Raw genomic sequence first — 19,137 nt, 5'->3', positions numbered from 1 at the left:
CCGGCCCAAACATTTACAGAGAAACGGCATTGAGTTGCACATGTTCACGTACCATGGGGGTTCTCCAAAGCCCACAAATGGGCGTTATGTTGATTGAAGGTTCCCTCTCTTGTGAAACTTGCCTCATCCTTGAACAATACGTACGCAGCAAATGCACTGTCTGCCGCACTCTGTTGAAGAAACCAAGTAGTAAAAGTCCTACGGAGTGGATAATCCGCAGGCTCCAATGATTGGACATGTTGCAGATGGTATGAACTCATTTGGTTTGTTGACAGTATCCTCCATACAGTGGATTGGGAAATACCCAATCGTTGGCCTATCACTCGAGTACTCTTACTCGGATTGCCTTCTGCAAGACATAGGACATTCTCCTCATTGTCGTTCGCTCTCGATTCATGGTCCCTCTCGTGAAACAATCAGTCTCACGTAACCTTCTGTGCACACGTGTGAAATCGTATGATGGGGAGCACGCCTGTGCAGGAAACATTCCTGGTACAAGCGCAGAGCGGTGCACCCGTTACAGTCCGCAGCTCCATACGTGAGGTCCATGTCGGCCAGTTCAACGTTTGAATACTCGTCCATCCTACTGCCTCGGGAACCGGTTCGCAAATGCTGACTTCCAGTGGGATCACTGGTCACGCGACCTCCCGTTCAACGTCCTCTGCCGCATGACGAAGGCATTTTGGACCCTGCAATGCTATGTGATTCCGATTCGTCTTTGTGCCCCCTACACCTCCTGCAAGTTTTTCGCACTGGTAGTGAATCACCCTGTATATGCCAATTTCTTTTTAAGAAGACTTTTTCAGCTTGAATATGTTATTTACAAGTGAAGAAATTGTGAGTGATCTCCAGAATTGGGGAGGATGAATTGGACTGAAGACGGTATTCCTTGGTATGCCCATGTATAGTATTAACATTAATAGAGGCATATGATGCAAGAAAGCAAGCATATCAGCACAGCATCAGCCCAAAAGAAAAAAAAAAAAAAAAAAAAACCCTTCCCATTTCACCCATCCATTCATTCCAAAAGTTTGCCAGTTCTGCCTTGAATTTATTTAAGCTGTCTACTTCCACAACAACAGATAGAAGTTTGTTCCAGCAATCAACCACCCACTGGCTAAAGATAAATTTCTGCACATATATTCTACAACTGTCTTTCCTCGATTTGAATTTATGTCCCCTTAGGTTTGTAATCTGAGCAAGCGGAAGAATCCCATCAGAATTCAGCATGCTCAACCCATTCAAGGCCTTATACACCTCAATCAGATCACCTCGCAGGTGCCTAGTCTCTAGCTGCTGCAATTTGCAGAACTTAAGCCTTTCTTGGTAAGAGGATCCCTTCATACCCCTCACCAATCTTGTTGCCCTTCTCTGTACTCGCTCAAGCAACTGTACATCCTTCCTAAAATGAGGCCCCCAGACCTATATGAAATACTCAAGGTGTGGTCCGACCATTACCTTATAAATGGGGATAATCACCTCCTTATCCCTGCCAGCAAAATTCCTGTATATCACTGATAAGACTCCACGAGCTACTCTTGCAGCCTGTCTGCACTGTCAGAGAACTTCATATCTGAGAGAGAGAGAGAGAGAGAGAGAGAGAGAGAGAGAGAGAGAGAGAGAGAGTTGTTGTTGTTATTTGGTTTTTAGGAGCATTAGCAACTAAGGCCATATTGCTCCAGGGATATGCGGTGTCATTTCCTGACCTTTCCGCATCCTCCATATTTGGTGGCTCATGGGGTCGAACCCCAGTCTAATCAAAAAGCGTGTGCTACGCACTGCTGCTCCTGCCCACCTGGCTATGGAGGCGCCGAGAGAGAGAGAGGCACAGTATACCTTTATAACATGTAGCTGATGATGAGAAGAGCTCCAATACAGGTTGATGCACCAAGCAAAATTTTTTGCTGGGTGAGGCCTGCAGCCCTTAAAATGGACAAACACTTCTATTGAATTTGGCTATTAAGACCAGTATCGGCAGTTATTTTAATGTTATTGTTGCCAATGGATAGTCTTCATGTTTCCTGTGATTACATGTCTCCTGGAAATGTTTCTATAACCCAAAGGTCGCAGGTTTGAATCCCGCCTCAGGCTTGGATCAGAGTAAAATGCAAAAACTTTGGGAGGTGCATTATGGCCACAGAAGTTGATGTACCAACAACTAACAAAAAAAAAAAAAAAAAATTGTTTCTATGGCCTTGAGACTTTAATAACCTAATAACTTCCACATGTGGTTAGCCCATTTCCATCCTTCTAACTCTACTCACTGACAATCATCCAGATGGTTGATTATTTAGTTGCAATGTTATTTAGTACAGTTGTGCCCCCGTATCCACTGATTCAGTTACCTGCAGTTAACCATGGAAAAAAAAATTAAAAAACTTAACACGTACTACTCGTGTGTCCAATACGATGCTTCCCTTTATTTTTTACGATGTCGATTTTAAATCAAATAGCTTTCCTTTGTCGCATACGGTTTGGTCACCAACGTTATAATGGTACTTGAGAGATTTAATAGTTGCACCATTTTCAAACTTTTGAATAATTTCAAGTTTTTGTTTAATTTGAAAGCACAACTCTTTCAAAGCACAAAATAGTTACTATAAAAAAAAAAAAAATTCCGACATTCTTGACGACAAATACTAAACAAAATTTGTCCTTTTGCAGTGCAACGGAACACAATCGACGCAACACACTAAAAATTTGGTATCTCCCCCCCCTTTTTGTTTTAAGTGGTAGGTGTGAAGACAGTGGGGGTTGCAAGATAATAGGTACACTAATCTCCCAATGACGACTTATAATGCTGGTTCTTATCGCTTATTTACAACTTGCAAAATAACTGTTTATACCTATTCTAGTTATTACTTGAATTTTATGACTTCTGGTTGATTTTTTTTTTTTTTTTTTTTAATTTGGAGTCTTGAAATGTCCCAGTTAATCCAATCCCAGTAAATTGAGAGTCTGCTGTACTTTATTATTACCGTATTTAATATTGGTAATGTCTTACTGTGTATTTAATTTATCAATTAAACTTTATTATACGTATGTATGTAAAAGAAAATCACGTTATATATTGGGTCAGCAGGTGTTCACTTATATCCATGTTAGGTCTTGGAACGTATCCCCCCATGGATACGGGGGAGTCTTACTGTACTAAAGAAGAAAGCATCATCTCTTGCTAGCATGAATAAAAGTGAAAAACCATTTATTTCTAGAAAGGATTGTGAAATTTGTGTATTGCAGGCCTTTTATGAGGATTTTATACATCCTGAAAGAGTACATGTATCTTTTACATATGGCATACATTTCTCCAGCTTTATATATACATTTTATCTCCGTGGAAAATGTACAACTTCTTTAACTTTTAGCATTAGCATTAGTAGTAGCATATGATGCAAGAAATCACGCTTATACAGCATCAGGAAAAAAAAAAAAAAAAAAAAAAACCCTTTCCATTTCACTATCCATTCAGTCAAAAAGTTTTGTGCATCAATGTACATTACTTACCAATTTTATAGTTTTGTTTAAGTCTCTTGTAGGGTCTTTACTCGTAAAATAATTTGCAATGCAGTATACAAGTACAATTCCGGTGCTTAAGACAAAGACCAGGATTTCATCTGGACGTTCTGTGAAGATTCCATGCACGATATAGAAAATACAAAACACTGAAAAACAAGGAATTCATAAGTATAAGTAACAATATATGCTTTAAAGCAACACTAAAAAAAAACAAATATACATATATTTGAAATTCAATTTGAATATACAAATAGTATATTCACCACTTTTTTGTTATACTATTTGTATAAAATGATGTTGCCAATTTAGATTTTCACATGGGTAACAGTCATTTCTAATACAAGCATATATATTAGAAATTAAATCAAATCATGTATTAGAAATTAAATCAAATATGGTACTAAAGAAAAAAAAAAAAAAAGGAATGTGATCAAGTATTTACACATGAACTAACAGTCATGTGTAAGCCCACTGTGGACAGTTACTTTTCATAACATATTGTAATTCATAAATAACTTTATCGCAAGTTACTGATGACTATGCAGATCTCAAAATCAAAAAATGGTATGCTTGGTATGCCCTTAGTTGCTATTGCTCCTAAAAACCAGATAACAAACAGCAAGAAGCTTCAATGGTGAATACTATTTTAAAGAGCAGTGTGCATATAAAAGAACATGTTAAAGGATCAATGCCGTTAAGATCAACATTGATCACAAAACAGCATTTAGGTGCTATATCAATGATGGAAAAGCTATTAATAATATGGATGGAAAATCAGATTCAGAAGCGAGTGCCCCTGAGTCTAATGGCCATTCAATGAAAAGCAAGAGGTATCCACGAAGATATTAAGGATAAGTATGGCGAACCCCAAGCCAAGTTTGTAGTAAGCAACGGGATTTCATAGGTTCAAGCATCACGCTGGTTTCCACAACGTTAAAGTAAAATTTTTGTGATTGCACAGTTTTGTAATTTTGTACACTTTTGAAATTTTTCCTTGGCATGAGATAAAAAAAAAAAAAAAAATCGAATAAATAATTCTATTTGCATGTTTGTCGAATATTTCTTTTTTGCTTCAATCAAGTTCAGTACGCATAGTTGTGAGTGCTGCATAAACCTTCAGGGAAATTCCAACTTATATAAAATTTGACTTATGTAGAGTTCCGCGGAATGCAACCCTTACGTAAGTCGAGGAGTGTCTGGATACAGGGTGTCTCAAAAATATTGGTACAAACGTTTAGGGGAGGTAGGTAACATCTAAAGGAATGTGAATCACATAGGAACCCATAACCGGAAACATCACCGTAAGTCGGTACACGGCGTTGTTCATTAGTTCGTGAGAGGGAAAATTTCTGGTTTACTCATTCAAGCAGTAGTCGCCGCACGAAGAGCATGCATCGATATACGAACTGTGAGCTGCCAGACATGCATCTAGTGTATGGATTAGCAAAGGGCCCACACGGTGTGCGCCCCCATGCAGCACAACATCGCTTCACAATAAATGTGTGGGCAGGTATAGTCGGTGACTGCTTAGTCGGCCCATACCTGTTACCATCCCGCACGTACTCCACTAAATATTGGATCTTTCTTGAACAAGTTCTACCAGGGTTACTTGACGATGTTCCAGCAAATGTGAGATGCAACATTTTGTTTCAACATGACGGAGCGCTTGCCCATTATGGAAGGTGTGTTCGTGACCATTTGAACAGGCGTTTTGGGCATCGATGGATTGGCCGTGGTGGACCGTTGCCTAGCCTCCATGCTCACCTGATTTATCGAGCCTTGATTTCTTTCTGTGGGGGACCCTCAAATCTATCGTGTATGAATTGCCTGTAGAGACGGAAATGGATCTCGTGGCGAGACTTGTCTGTGCTGCTGCTACTGTCAAAGAAACTCCAGGTGTGTTCAACCGTGTGTCCGCCAATCCATGCTGCGTTGGTGTCATGCATGCATTGCGTCTCGTGGTGGAACCTTCGAGCATCTGTTGTAACATCATGAAATGCATCCAACTCATACTCCATTGTTAATATTATGTGAAATAAATGTTTGCCACTAATTATTGTCTTGTGTCATTTCTGCTTCTTGTGCCTCTGCTACTTCTTTCCCGTGACGTTTCTGGTTATGGGTTCCTATGCGATTCACATTCCTTTAGATGTTACCTACCTCCCCTAAACGTTTGTACCAATATTTTTGAGACACCCTGTATATAAAACATGTATTTCACACTTCATCTAGCTTATGCAGAAATAAGTATACACACCTACCAACTTTTAAAAATCAAAGAATGGAAGGGTTTTATAAAGACCCAAATTTAAACATTCTGGAAATGTATTCTGGCACATTGTCTGAATGGCATTCCCAGACTTTTCTTCCAAATTATGATAATACTATCTAATGAAGTTTCAAAAAGGTTCTGTTCATCTGCATTTCTTGGTGTTTATGAATTTTAGCATACTAATTCCAAATATGACCTTAATTTCTACACAGTGTAAATAGACTTCCAGAAATAAAAAATAAATAAGCAATAATACTATATCACATTTATTAATAATGTTTAACTTCTGTACAGAGTAGAGTATTAATCTTCATTACAAGTAATAAACAAGCTGAAAAAAAAAACACAACTTGAAAAATTGAAACTCCTCTTGGGTTAATCAAAAATTCTTAAAAATGTAGATTTGAATAACTTTCCTTTTGTGGTGTGATCATAACAATCCATGAACCAGATACAGTTGTCCACCATAGCTTCATTCCACCTTCTTTGGCACCTCTTCTCCATTGACTATATGTCCTAGTGGAATCTCTCCCACTAATCTTCACTAACATCACCCATATTTGGTCCTTGGGATACTTGACATGACCACCCAGCTACAAAGTATGACATCCGCCACACCACACCACACCACATGAAGAAATGCCGCCCTTCTGTGTTAGGGCAATATTGGGTAGTAGATGACTCTCATCAACTGGTGCAACACCACCACTTCACTATTGGAGGAATGAGGTGGTGGAACCCATATTTTGTCTCCAGAGCAAAGCTCTGGCTAATCCCCCCACCTCCAATCCCTTCCATCATGCAGTATGAGTGACGTCTTTTGAGGTTATGATGGGCATCATGGCAAGATTCAATCTACTTAACATTTCTAGGCAAAGCTCTAAAATGGTATTCACAGGGCAGCCATTAGATAGTCCGCCAGACCGTATCTATTGGTGACTCTCTAGGAGGCTTCCAGATTAGCTAATGTATAATCTCGCTGCCTCTACTCTACCAAACAGTAACTGGAGGAGTCCGAGTAGTGTGTATGCAGGGGGCATCAACAAGCCCATACGATGTCAAGGAGCTGGGTATATTCTTGCCATGTGTATGTATATCCAAAAATTTCATTATTTCATACAGCATGCCCTCCCCACCTTTTCTTACTATTGAATACATCAAAAATAGTTAAACTAGGAGAACAAACTTATCTGCAAAAATCTAAACCTCCCAAACATTACCTCATTCATTTCACAAATATACGTTGCCTCAGTTACGATCTCAATGATGTACATTTCCACTTACAGTCTGCCAAACCCCACTTATTTTTCCTAACAGAATACCAATTATCAGTTGATTCTACCACTGCTCATCTCAGTTACCCTAATTATTCACTGTATGATTCCTTTCACTTCAAAGGGGGTAGCTGTTCATATGTCCACTCTAATATTCCCTATCAGAGACTTAGTAATTTGGAATCGCTTCCTTTCGATCTTCTCTGGCTTAAATCTCTTTACCCCATTCATGCCTCTATTGTTCTCCAAACTTCACTAATCAGCACACAAAATATATATAAGAAACAGTTAAATATATGGACTTTTTTTTGTTAGTGTATAATTGTTTATTTATGATTTTAGTCTAGTTGAATCCAGCTTTGATGTTATGTTTTCAGTTTCCTTCTTTCCTTCATAAATCCTCAAATCTTCAGTAGGATGAAGGTTCTTAACATTGTGCAATCCATCTATAGGTAAGCAAGGCTGAGAGGTGTCTCAGAAGAAACCCTTTTCTCGTCATAATGAGAAAAATTTGATTCTGGATTGTCTTCTGTATCAATTTCATTATTTTTTCAGAAGGTGAGAGGTACTAGTAATAAACTGAATTTGCCTATGAATATATTTTAATCATCAGATTTCAATTTCTTGATGTTGTTGAGCCATGGTTGAGCAGGGAGAAAGACATTTCACACTGAGAATTGAATTTTTCACATGCTGTTTTTTAATCTAATCATGTTTAATTCCAAGGGAGAGGTTCTTCTTTGTTATCGGAATTTTAAAAAGGTTTACATACTGTGCATTCTTTTGAACTGTTGCTGTCTAGTATTTGATTTTTAACATTCAATTCTTGGTTATAGTTATTTATCTCCCACCCCACTCCCATGTCAGCAGTAAAGTGTAATGAGGAGGTTGACTGGATTGCTTTTATTGTCTCCAGATGACTATGTGTTTTGCCCTGGTGATTTTAATTCTGGCTTAAATCTATTCCATGCAGTAGATTTTTGCTTACAATTAGAGGTGTTTGATTTGAATGAACTTCCTTCTCCCCTCCACTTCATGATGGTGCAAGACTTATTTGATGCTGTTCTAACTGTTCTAGAGTCCAGGTTGCTTTACATTCTGACTCTCCATTTAGCTCCAATCATTTGCAGCCCCAAGTTAATACTGTCCTCTCTTGGAATGATGTCAGACCATCTCATGAAATTTCTGTTTTGGCTGAGTCATTGGTGGACTTTCATAGAGTATTTTCCAGTATATAAATTAGCCTCTGGTTAATTTCTTGTTTCAAATTTTCCATAGTCATTTTAAACACATCTCATGCACACTTTGGCTTTCACATTAACTGTTATTAATTTCAATGGCTATGACAACCAAATTATATTGTTTTTTTGCATTGTTGTAACAGCAATAGTGGAAAATTATGCAAGAAAGCAGGCTTCTACAGCATCAGCCAAAAAAAAAAAAATAAAAGTCAACACTTCCTATTTCATCTGACCATCCCCACTAACAGTTTAGCATCAGCATTAGTGGAGCCATACGATGCAAGAAAGTAAGCTTATGCAGCATCAGCCAAAAAATAAAAAAATAATAAAAACCACTCCCATTTCACCCCTCCGTTCGTTCCAAATACCTGTCCAGCTCAGTCTTAAATTTATTTAGGCTATCAACTTCCACGACAAGGGATGGAAGTCAGTTCCACCAATCAACTACCCGCTGGCTAAAGGCAAATTTCTGCACATTTATCCTGGACAGGCATTTGGAGCGAATGGATGGGTGAAATGGGTGGGGTTTTTTTTGGCTGATGCTGCATAAGCTTGCTTTCTTGAATCGTATACTCTACTAATGCTAATGATAATGCTAATAATTCTCACTATTCCTGTTCTGATAATTTTTTCTTATAATGGTAATTAAGGTCAGGAGCATTGGGGGGGGGGAAGGAAGAGACACGTCAGCTGCCCTGAGCTTGGACATCATGTAGGAGACTTGGACCACTGACATAAGTTATAAAAAGAAGAATCACAGGAGAAAAGTGAGTACAGGCTCTTAACACACCTGATTAAGGCTGTAATTTACCAGAAGTGATGTTTATTTATTTTATTATTAGCAAGGGCACATGATGAAAGAAAGCAAGCCTATATAGCATCAACCAAAAAAAAAAAAAAAAAAAAAACACCCTTATTTCACCCATCCCCTCACTCCAAATATTTGTCAAGTTCTGCCTTGAATCTATTTAAGCTATCAACTTCTACAACGACAGATGGAAGTTCGTTCCAACAATCAACCACCCAGTGGCTAAAGGCAAACTTCCACACATCTATCCTACAACCATCTTTCCTCAATTTGAATTTATCCCCTCTCAGGTGATTATTCTGAGCAAGAGAAAGAATCCCATCAGCATTGAGCATGCTCAAACCATTCAAAGCTTTATACACCTCAATCAGATCACCTCACAGGTGCCTAGTCTCCAAACACTGTAATCTGCAAAACTTAAGCCTTCCTTCATAAGAGCAACCTTTTGTTCCATTTACTAATCTTGTTGCCCTTCTCTGTACTCGTTCCAACAGCTCTACATCCTTCTTAGAACGAGCCTCCAGACCTGTATACAATGCTCAAGGTGTGGCCTGACCATTGCCTTATACAAGGGGATAGTCACCTCCTTATTCCTGCTAGAAAAATTCCTGTATATCATTGACAAGACACCATGAGTTACTCTTGCAGACTGTCTGCACTGCTCAGAAAACTTCATATCTGCCTGCACAATTACCCCCAGGTCCTTTTCATTCTCTACCGCTGTTAGTGTGGTACCACATAGTTGATATGTTACTCTGGGATTACTGCTTACCATATGTTGTTGTTGTTGTTATTTGGTTTTTAGGAGCATTAGCAACTAAGGCCATATTGCTCCGAGGATATGCAGTGGTCATTCCCTGATCTTTCTGCATCTTCCATATTTGGTGGTCACAGGCTCGAACCCCAGTCTAATCAAGAAGCGTGTGTTACGCACTACCGCTCCTGCCCACCTGGCTATGGAGGCACCTTCCCACATGTAGTACTTTACATTTGTCAATATTAAACTTTATTTGCCACCTATCCAAGTATGTTCCAAATATATCCTGTATCTATAACTCATATTCTAAACATGATCAATTTTTTTTTGGGAATGAATATCTGGAGTTTCAGGGGTTGGAAGTACCATACTAACCTATGAAAAATCCTATAAGAAAAGTTTTTTCAGTCATTGACTGGATTCCAACTTTAAACCATTCCACTACACAGACATCACTTCTGCCTAGCAAAACAGATGAGGCCCTTTAAGATTATAGAAAACCCATTAAGAATTTGGAATGTACTTATGTTAATATCATTAAAGCATTTGAGATGAGAATGTACCGCACAAATAAAGCAGTTATCATCTGACAATCAGTTTTGTAATATGAAGCAAATGCCACAATGTTTGAAGTTGACTGCCTTAAGCTGTACAAGAAAAAGATAAATTAAACATTAACATTCCACGCAGATTAAAGTAAAACCTCAATTTATGGGAGGGGAGGGAAGTAGACCTGTCTGCTAGATTTTTTGCTAGAACTTTTATCAAAAAAATGCTGTAATATGAAATAAAAAATATTAAATATTATAATACTGCATTTTACTGCATCTACCAATTGTGTGGAGTAGAAGAGCTTGAAATTTTGTTGTATCGTATAGTGGCAGTAAAACCCCCAAGTGAAGCTTATTGGATGTCACTCTACTCATGTCTAGTGCAAGTGGCAGGATGATAAAAAGTGATGAAAATCCTGGCCCTCTTGCAGTATCCACAATGTAAATCATCTAAATGGTGCAATACACATGAATTTGGCTTTTATTCATAACAGCAGTAGGCGTAAATAAGACTTAACTACTGCATTTCAACAAAACATTACAAGAACAGAGGAAGTTAGGTCACTGGGTAATGTTCAGAGGAAAAGCCAGGTTCAGTGGACACTTGTCTATTATTTCTGAAATCCATTAAACTGAGGTGCACCAAATCAAGGGTTTACAGGTCCCTGAGATTGTCACAGACATTCTCTCAGATATGCCAGACAAGCTGTACTTGCTACCGAGGAGTCGAAAACGCTGATAGAACTGATATTCGGGTGACATTCAAGTAGACCCAATTTCGGGGAAGTCCGGACAGTCTGTGACTGCCAAATCTGCTTGCACCTTCACAATGGTGGGACCGTTAGTAATCCTGGGTATAACCTCCATGCATATGCACACTGTGGGTGACCACCCAGGTGAACCAACGTAAGGAGGGGTCGAGGTGTGGCGCCCACACCACATGGAGGAACGCCGCCCCTTTATGTTACAGGCAGTAGTAGGTGGTAGATGACTCACATCAACCGGTGAAATACCACCACTTTGCTTATTGGAGGCTTGAAGTGGTGGAACCCATGTTTAGTCTCTAGAGCTAAGTTCTGGCCAACCCTTCCCTATCTCTTCCATCATGCAGTATGATTGATGATTTTTGAGGTTATGATGAATGTCGTGGCGAGATCCAATATTCCTTACATTTCGAGGGTACAGCTCTAAAACGGTGTTCGCAGGCCGGCCCTAGTTAGTACACCGGACCGAACCTAATGGTAACTCTTTAGGAGGCTTCCGGATCAGCTAGTGTATAATCTTGCTACCTCTACTCTGCCAGATAGTGACTGGAGGGAGTCCAAGTTGTGTGTATGCGGGAAGCATTGTCGAGGCCACGTTATGTCAAGGATCTGGGTATATTCTTACCAAGTGTATACCATATCCACAAATTTCATCACTTCATACAGCATGTCCCACCCACTTTTTCTTACTATTGAATACACCATGAATTGTCAAACTAACAGAGCAAGCTTATCTGCGAAAAGATCTAAACCTCCCAAACACTTCCCAGTTCATTTCACAAATATACGTGGTCTCAATTCTAATATTAACGATGTCCATTTCCACTTACAGTCTGCCAAACCCCATGTACTTTTTCTGACAGAATCTCAGTTATCGGTTGATTCAACCACTGCTCATCTCAGTTATCCAAATTATTCTCTGTATGATTCCTTTCACCTCAAAGGTGTTACTTATGCATATGTCCGTTCCAATATTCCCTGTCAGAGACTTGGTAATTTGGAATCTCCTTTTTTCGATCTTCTCTGGCTTAAAATCTCTCTAGCTCATTCTGTCAAATTCATCTGTTGTCCCTACCGCTCTCCCAACTCTACTAATCACTTGGAACTCTTTGACTTCCTCTCTTTGCAACTTGGCTTCTCCAGTCCAACTTTCCTAACAGTGAGGTAATTTTCCTTGGTGATTTTAATGTTCACAACTCCAGCTGGCTTCCGTTTTCTAATCACACTGACATAGCTGGTCGAGATGCTGAGGCTTTTGCAATTACTAATAACCTTGCACAGATTGTTCATTTACCTACAAGAATACCAGACAATCCTAACCATGCAGCCAATACCCTTGATCTTTTTCTCACAAACAACCATTCTAAGTACACGGTCGAAGTGAGTGGTCCTTTAGGCACCTCAGATCACAACTTGGTTTGGTTTTTTTTTTTAGCAGCATTAGCAACTAAGGCCATATTGCTCCAGGATATGCAGTGGTCATTCCCTGACCTTTCTGCATCCTCCATATTTGGTGGTGACGGGCTCGAACCCCGGTCTAATCAAGAAGCGTGTGCTACGCACTGCTGCTCCTTCCCACCTGGCTACAGAGGCGCCTAATCACAACTTGGTGATTGTCTCTTCTCCAATGGAGCCTTTATCTCATGGCTATTCCCAACCTTGTATTGTTTGGCATTACAAGAATGCAAAATGGGATGATCTGCGAGATATATTTTCTTCTTTTCCTTGGTCAGATTACTGTTTCAAAACTTCTCATGTCAACGTTTGCTCAGATTGTGTCAGCGAAATTATTCTTGTAGAAATGGAATCCTTTATTCCACACTCCAATTTAAAACCTCATCCTTTATCTGAACCTTGGTTTTCCAATAAATGTGCTAAGGTTGTTCAAGAGAAGAACTTTGCATATCGTAATTGGCTTGTTTCCAAATCTTCAGTTTCAATTTAGGCCTACACCAAACCTCGCAACAATTGTAAAGCAGTTATTAATCAGTCCAAACTTAGATTTTGAACAGGCTAAGAGTAGAAAACTTGCTTCTTGCCTTAATGGTAGCTGACCATTCTGGTCTCTTGCCAAAGGTATTGGCCGCAACGTTTGCCTATCTCTGCTCCCACTTCTCTCAAAAATGGTTCTGTTGTCACTTCAGCCAAGGATAAAGCTGACCTGCTAGCATCCCATTTTTCTTCCAACTCCTGTATTAATGATCTGGGTAAAACACCTCCCACCATTCCCAACACGCTCCATTCAATGCCTCCTGTGGTCTTCCGTCAAAAGGATGTCAGAAGGATTTTTACAAATCGTGATGCTAAGAAAGCTCCAGATCCTGATGGTATTTCTCCACTTGTTCTCAAAACCTGTGCTCCTGAACTTATTCCAGTTCTTTGCCGTCTTTTTTCACTTTCTTATTCCAAAGGTGTTTTTCCTTCTGCTTGGAAATTTGCTGATATCCAGCCAGTTCCTAAAAAGGGTGACAAATCCCTCACATCCAATTATTGTCCCATTGCAATTACTTCTACTCTTTCTAAAGTAATGGAGAAATCAATTAACCGCCAACTCTTAAACTACCTAGAAACCTTCCGTCTGATCAATGATCGCCAGTATGGATTCTGTCAGTGTCGATCCACTAGTGATATTCTGGCTTATGTAACCCATTTGTGGACATATTCAATGGCAAATTATGGGGAAACATAAGCAGTTGCTCTTGACATCTCAAAGGCTTTCAATTGTGTTTGGCATAAAGTTCTCCTAAACAAACTTCCATCTTTTGATTTGCCAACTGCTTTTTTGTAATTGGTTATCCAGTTTTCTCTCTGATTGCTCACTGAGGGTGATGGTAGATGGCTCTCTGCCTTCTAACTTTTCCACTTAGGCTGGTGTCCCCCAAGGTTCGGTTCTTTCCCCCACTCTTTTCCTCTTGTATATTAATGACCTTCTTCCATTGACTGGAAATCCTATCCATAGTTTTGCCGATGATAGCACACTTCATTTTGAGAAACCTTGCCCTGCTCAATCAGCTTCAACTTCTCGAATATCCGCTACCAATTCCTTAAATGCCCATCTCCAGTGGGGCAAAGACAACTTAGTTGATTTCAATCCTTCTAAAACTCAGACTTGTCTTATATCTCGCAAAAAGGATTCTTCTGCTCCTATGCTTTTCTTTGGTGACACTTCAATTTCTAGGCAAAATGATATATCTCTTTTGGGGATTACCCTGACTTCTAATCTCTCTCTTGGCACAAGCACATTACAATTATTGCTTCCTCTGCATCTAAAAAACTTGGTTTTCTCTTTCGCTCTCAGCGTTACTTTTCTTCCAAACAGCTGTTCACTCTGTACAAATCGGATATCCGTCCTACCATGGCATATTGTTCACACATCTGGGGCGGTGCTCCCAAAACCTCTCTCAGGCTTCTAGATTCCATTCAGAATAGGGCAGTTAGGTTAATAATGACTCTTCTCTAACAGAGTCTCTTCACTCGCTGTCTCATAGACGTACTGTTTCTGCTGCATGCCTTTTCTACAGATACTTCCATGGGCACTGTTCTTCTGAATTGGCTTCTATCATTCCCGCTCTGTCTTTCAAAACAGGCCGAACACTTGTCGCCACAAGCCAACATCCATTTACTGTCCAACTTCAAACTTACAGAACCAACATTTCATCTTCCTCGTTTATTCATTCACTTGCCATTTTCTGGAACAATTTTCCTTCGTACATATTTCCTGAAAATTACAGTCTACAGAAGTTCAAATCTAATGTCAAGAAATATCTTCTTTCGTTGTTCTCAACCTACAACCCAAGCACAGCACTAATTACTATAGGTTCTAATACCTCTCGTGTTTGGGGTCTTCATAAAAAAATTAAATAAAAAAGAAGATAAAATCTAGTTTTTATTTTATTTTATTTATTTTTTGATTGTCATTTCTTTTGAATCAATAATCTGCACATAATAAGATATGAATGAAAGTTTGAAATACAGTTAGCATGATTAATGTAATGAGTACTACACTCCATTTTAATTATATTGAACCATACCACTTATAATTATAAAAAAATATCTTCAATACTGATAACTATTTAATATTTCTGAAATTTTCCATCTAAAAAATGTATCATTTACACATATTACCTGTAGTAAGCAAAAGTAACAATCCAAATGTAAAATCGCTCTTTTCAAGACTATTTTCCAATTGTGATAACCTCTGAATTGTTAATCCAATTGCTGCCAAGAGGCTAGTAATTGAGAATATTAAATAGGTCCACTCCCAGCGTGAGAGACTTTGCCAAGTACGAATCTGAAATTTGTAAAATGCATATTTATACACTTCTTAAAAATGACTGCTTCAGAACAAACTTCAAAAAAGCCACAATGTGTGTTCAGAGTTTTCCAACAACAAAAAGGGCAGTTTCCTTTAAATGCAACACATGAAAGAATTTAAACCAAGTAAAATTGCATTTTAGGGATTACAATACTATAAATTGAATTATTACCAAGATTTAGTTGCAACTAAAATTAAAGCAGGAGAATAAGTTCTAATAGTAATAAAAACATTTTTACCATGATTTATCATCTCTCTCTCATAATCTTATCATTTTTGTTTATTTGTCATTGCACAAATCATATGGCTTCCTGACACCATATGGCCAAGACTAATTTCAGAGAAATGGCTTTCTTTTTTATGAAATGGAAACATCACAAAACATAATTCAGACTACTTTACTAGATGAATCAGTTTTAAGATAACAGGGAGTTACCTAAAAAAAAAACAGGCAGAATTACATTCTGTGATATTCATGTTTGATAAAGGAGATGAGCAAGAGAGATTCTCAGAAATATGCTTATTCTATATTAAGATTACATAAGCAGAATTAACCATCTAGTAGGTGTACCTTTACTTCACTAACAGTTTTTTAGAGAAAAAAGTAGAAACTATTTAAAATGGAAAACTTCAAAAATTTATTTTTAATTCTGACATTATATTGTATAAAAAGATCAAAAAACATCATGAGAAACTAGTCTTGCTCTCCGAAAAATACAAATATTTTCCAACCAAATCTTGGGATAGCAAGTGGCAAGTTTCCACTGTATGGAAAGTTACCAAGCAACACGTATTTTCTGATGTTCATGGTAGCATAAAGCATTTTTTTATGGCTAAACTTTTCCAATTAAAAAATAATGGTTGAAAAAGTGAATGCCATATCATTATTCTTCTCTTTCTTGGTGATTCCCTTCTACTTTTGACTCTCTGTCTCTCAAGGTAACTCGGGAACTTTTTTTTTTTCCTGGTGCAGCATAAGCTTCAGGCTTCCTTGCACCATATGGCTATTAATAATAATAATAATCATACTAGAGAAATACTAAAATTCACAACAATATAATAATAAATGATATTTAAATTTATAATTTTTACTGTTTTTGGCGTATAAAATACACAAAGTGTGCCAACTAATGGGCTATGACAACATAATTGGTTCGAAATTTTTTAGCATGTTTGTTATTTTCATCATAGGGCACCAGTTTATGTGGTAAGCAAGCACACATGGTTTATAATATATTAGCCTTGTCCAAGCAAGTTCATGCACAGATTTGCATGTTGTGCAGGCTGAAAAAACCTAGAATAACTCAATGGGGGAACCCTACTCCTGCTCAACATTAGCTAAAAACAGCTATGAGTGAAGAGGCCTTTATGAATTTCTCCACTCTTTGAGAAATTCAAAGATCATAGGGAGTTCCTACACCTTTTGAGATATTAAAAGATCATGTTTGATTACTGTATTTGGAGAGAATGGCAAATTGAAGAATAAAGAAATGTTGATCAAATTCAAATCATAAGATTGTTTCTGGATGTAAATTTTAAACAAATTGTCTTCACAGGTGGTCTTATTTTACAGAAGTAATAAAAATTGCTATTTCTTTAATCGAGTTTTAACTTTTACAACCGTACAGTAAGCCAAATACAGTATGCTTTTCTGGAGCACTGAGCACTAGTTGCTAATGACTACAGTTTTAGCTCTAACTGCTCATTTTATGTTCACTTAAACACTGTGGATTTTTCTATGAATCTGTAAAGTAAGAATCGAGGATTAGTATTTTCCAAATGTACTCCTTTCAACTATGTTAAAGTAAATATCTTGTTCACTTCTACAACTTGGTAAATGACATGCAAAGCTTAACTCAAGTCAATGTTAATTTATTGAACACTGACTGAGTTAGACTTTGTTTACCACAAGGTAACAACGTTGGCAACTGTATTGTAACTTCATAACAATATGAAATTATTGTTATATAATTATATAACAATAATTTCATATAATAAAGCCAATAGATGTTCTGTCAAAGCAAAGTTTCAGGCTTAACCCAATATTCTTTAATAGATTAAAGATCTTGAAAAATATTCTGAAGAATTTTTATGAAAAAGCCCAGAGGAAGAAAATCCAGCAGAAAGAGTTACTAGTTTTGCTCCTGAACTGGCACCTCTCAGTAACACTTTAAGCGAAGTGACTTGTACTATGTCCACTCAACACCTAAACAGCCTTCAGACATGCAAGTATTAGTAATGGCCATATGTTGTAAGGAAGCCTAAGGCTTATGCTGCACCAGCCAAAAAAGGGGGTAAAATAATAATAATAAAAAAATAATAATTAATAAATAATAAAAGAAAAGGAAATAGACAACCTATGCATTTCCCTCCTCACCTTTGAATTTCCCTAAACTGTCAGCCTCAACCACCCATGTAGGTAACTTATTCCAGTAATTTATAACTCACTGGCTAAAATAAAACTTCCTGCAATACAGTTTAAACTTCTCTCTCCTATAACTTGAATTCATGGGCCCCTAGGTCTAGAATCATTTATAACCATGAAAATTTCAGACTCATTCACTTTACTTTCGCCGTTCTGAGCCGTAATCACCTCAATCAAGTCTCCTCTAAGGAGCCTAGTTTCCAAGCTCTGCATCCTACATATTCAGTCTTTCCTCATATGGATACCATTTTGCCAATCTCACCAGCCGAATTACCCATCTTTGAACCCTTTCAAGAAGTACAATGTCTTTCTTTAGGTGCGGTCTCCATAACTGAACACAGTATTCCAAGTGTGGTCTAACAATAGCCTTATATAATGAGATTATGATGTCCTTATCTCTACTAGCAATATTTCAATAAATCATCAATAGGTCACCATGGGCCTTCCTTGCAACCTGTCTACAATGCTTGGAGAACTTCATGTCTGACCATATCGTAACTCCCTAGTCCCTTTCTTCCATTACTGACTTTAGTTCAACTCCACCAAGTGCATAAGTTATTTTGGGATTACTGTTCCCCAGGCATAAGACCTTGCATTTTGCTGAATTAAAGCATAGCTGCCACTTTTCTAACCATCCCTGAAGTCTCTGAAAAAGCTGTTTTTGGCAGTGATCATTATCTACTCTACCAATCTATACAACATCTGCAAGTTTAAACATCACACCCTCTATCCCGTCATCGATGTCATTTAAGAAAATAAAAAACAACAATGGTCCCGATACTGATCCATGGGGAATTCCACTTCATACATTAACCCAATCTGAGGAATAACCATTTATCACAACCCTCTGCCTCCTTCTCTGAAGCTATCCTGCTATCCATCTAAGGATTTTCTCTGTGATTCCAACCTGTTCCAGCTTATAAAGAAACTGCTCATATGGGATTGGGTCAAATTCTTTGCTGAAATCTAAATAAACAATGTTGAAATTATTCCCTAAATCCAGCTCATGAGTGACCCTGTCAGAAAACCAGATTTGTTAAACATGATTTTCCCTTTACAAAACCATGCTGTGTATCTTTCAGAATTTCATTTCTATTTAAATGATCCTGAATTCCAACCTTAATTACTGACTCGATGATTGTCCCTACTATTGAAGTTAACTAACCAGTCAGTAATTTCCCATTTTATGTATTGGCAATAAAATGGCACTTTTC

The 19,137-nt window shown here is 38.0% G+C and overlaps 1 protein-coding gene across 1 annotated transcript in view; it reads right to left on the bottom strand.

Moving 5' to 3' along the window:
- Positions 1 to 19,137, bottom strand: part of LOC150088723 (uncharacterized) — a 96,349-nt gene that overhangs the window by 65,145 nt on the left and 12,067 nt on the right. Inside the window, exons 2-3 of the mRNA XM_090370292.1 lie at positions 15,309 to 15,474; positions 3,505 to 3,662 (exon numbers count right to left, since the gene is read on the bottom strand). Of these exons, the coding sequence (XP_090226418.1) occupies positions 3,505 to 3,662; positions 15,309 to 15,474 (324 nt within the window). The remainder of the gene's footprint in view (positions 1 to 3,504; positions 3,663 to 15,308; positions 15,475 to 19,137) is intronic.

This window comes from Mastigoproctus giganteus, chromosome 3, assembly GCF_048544385.1.
Source record: "Mastigoproctus giganteus isolate SK-2022 chromosome 3, ASM4854438v1, whole genome shotgun sequence".
NCBI lineage: Eukaryota > Metazoa > Arthropoda > Arachnida > Uropygi > Thelyphonidae > Mastigoproctus > Mastigoproctus giganteus.
This window is presented reverse-complemented; position numbering and strand designations above follow the sequence as displayed.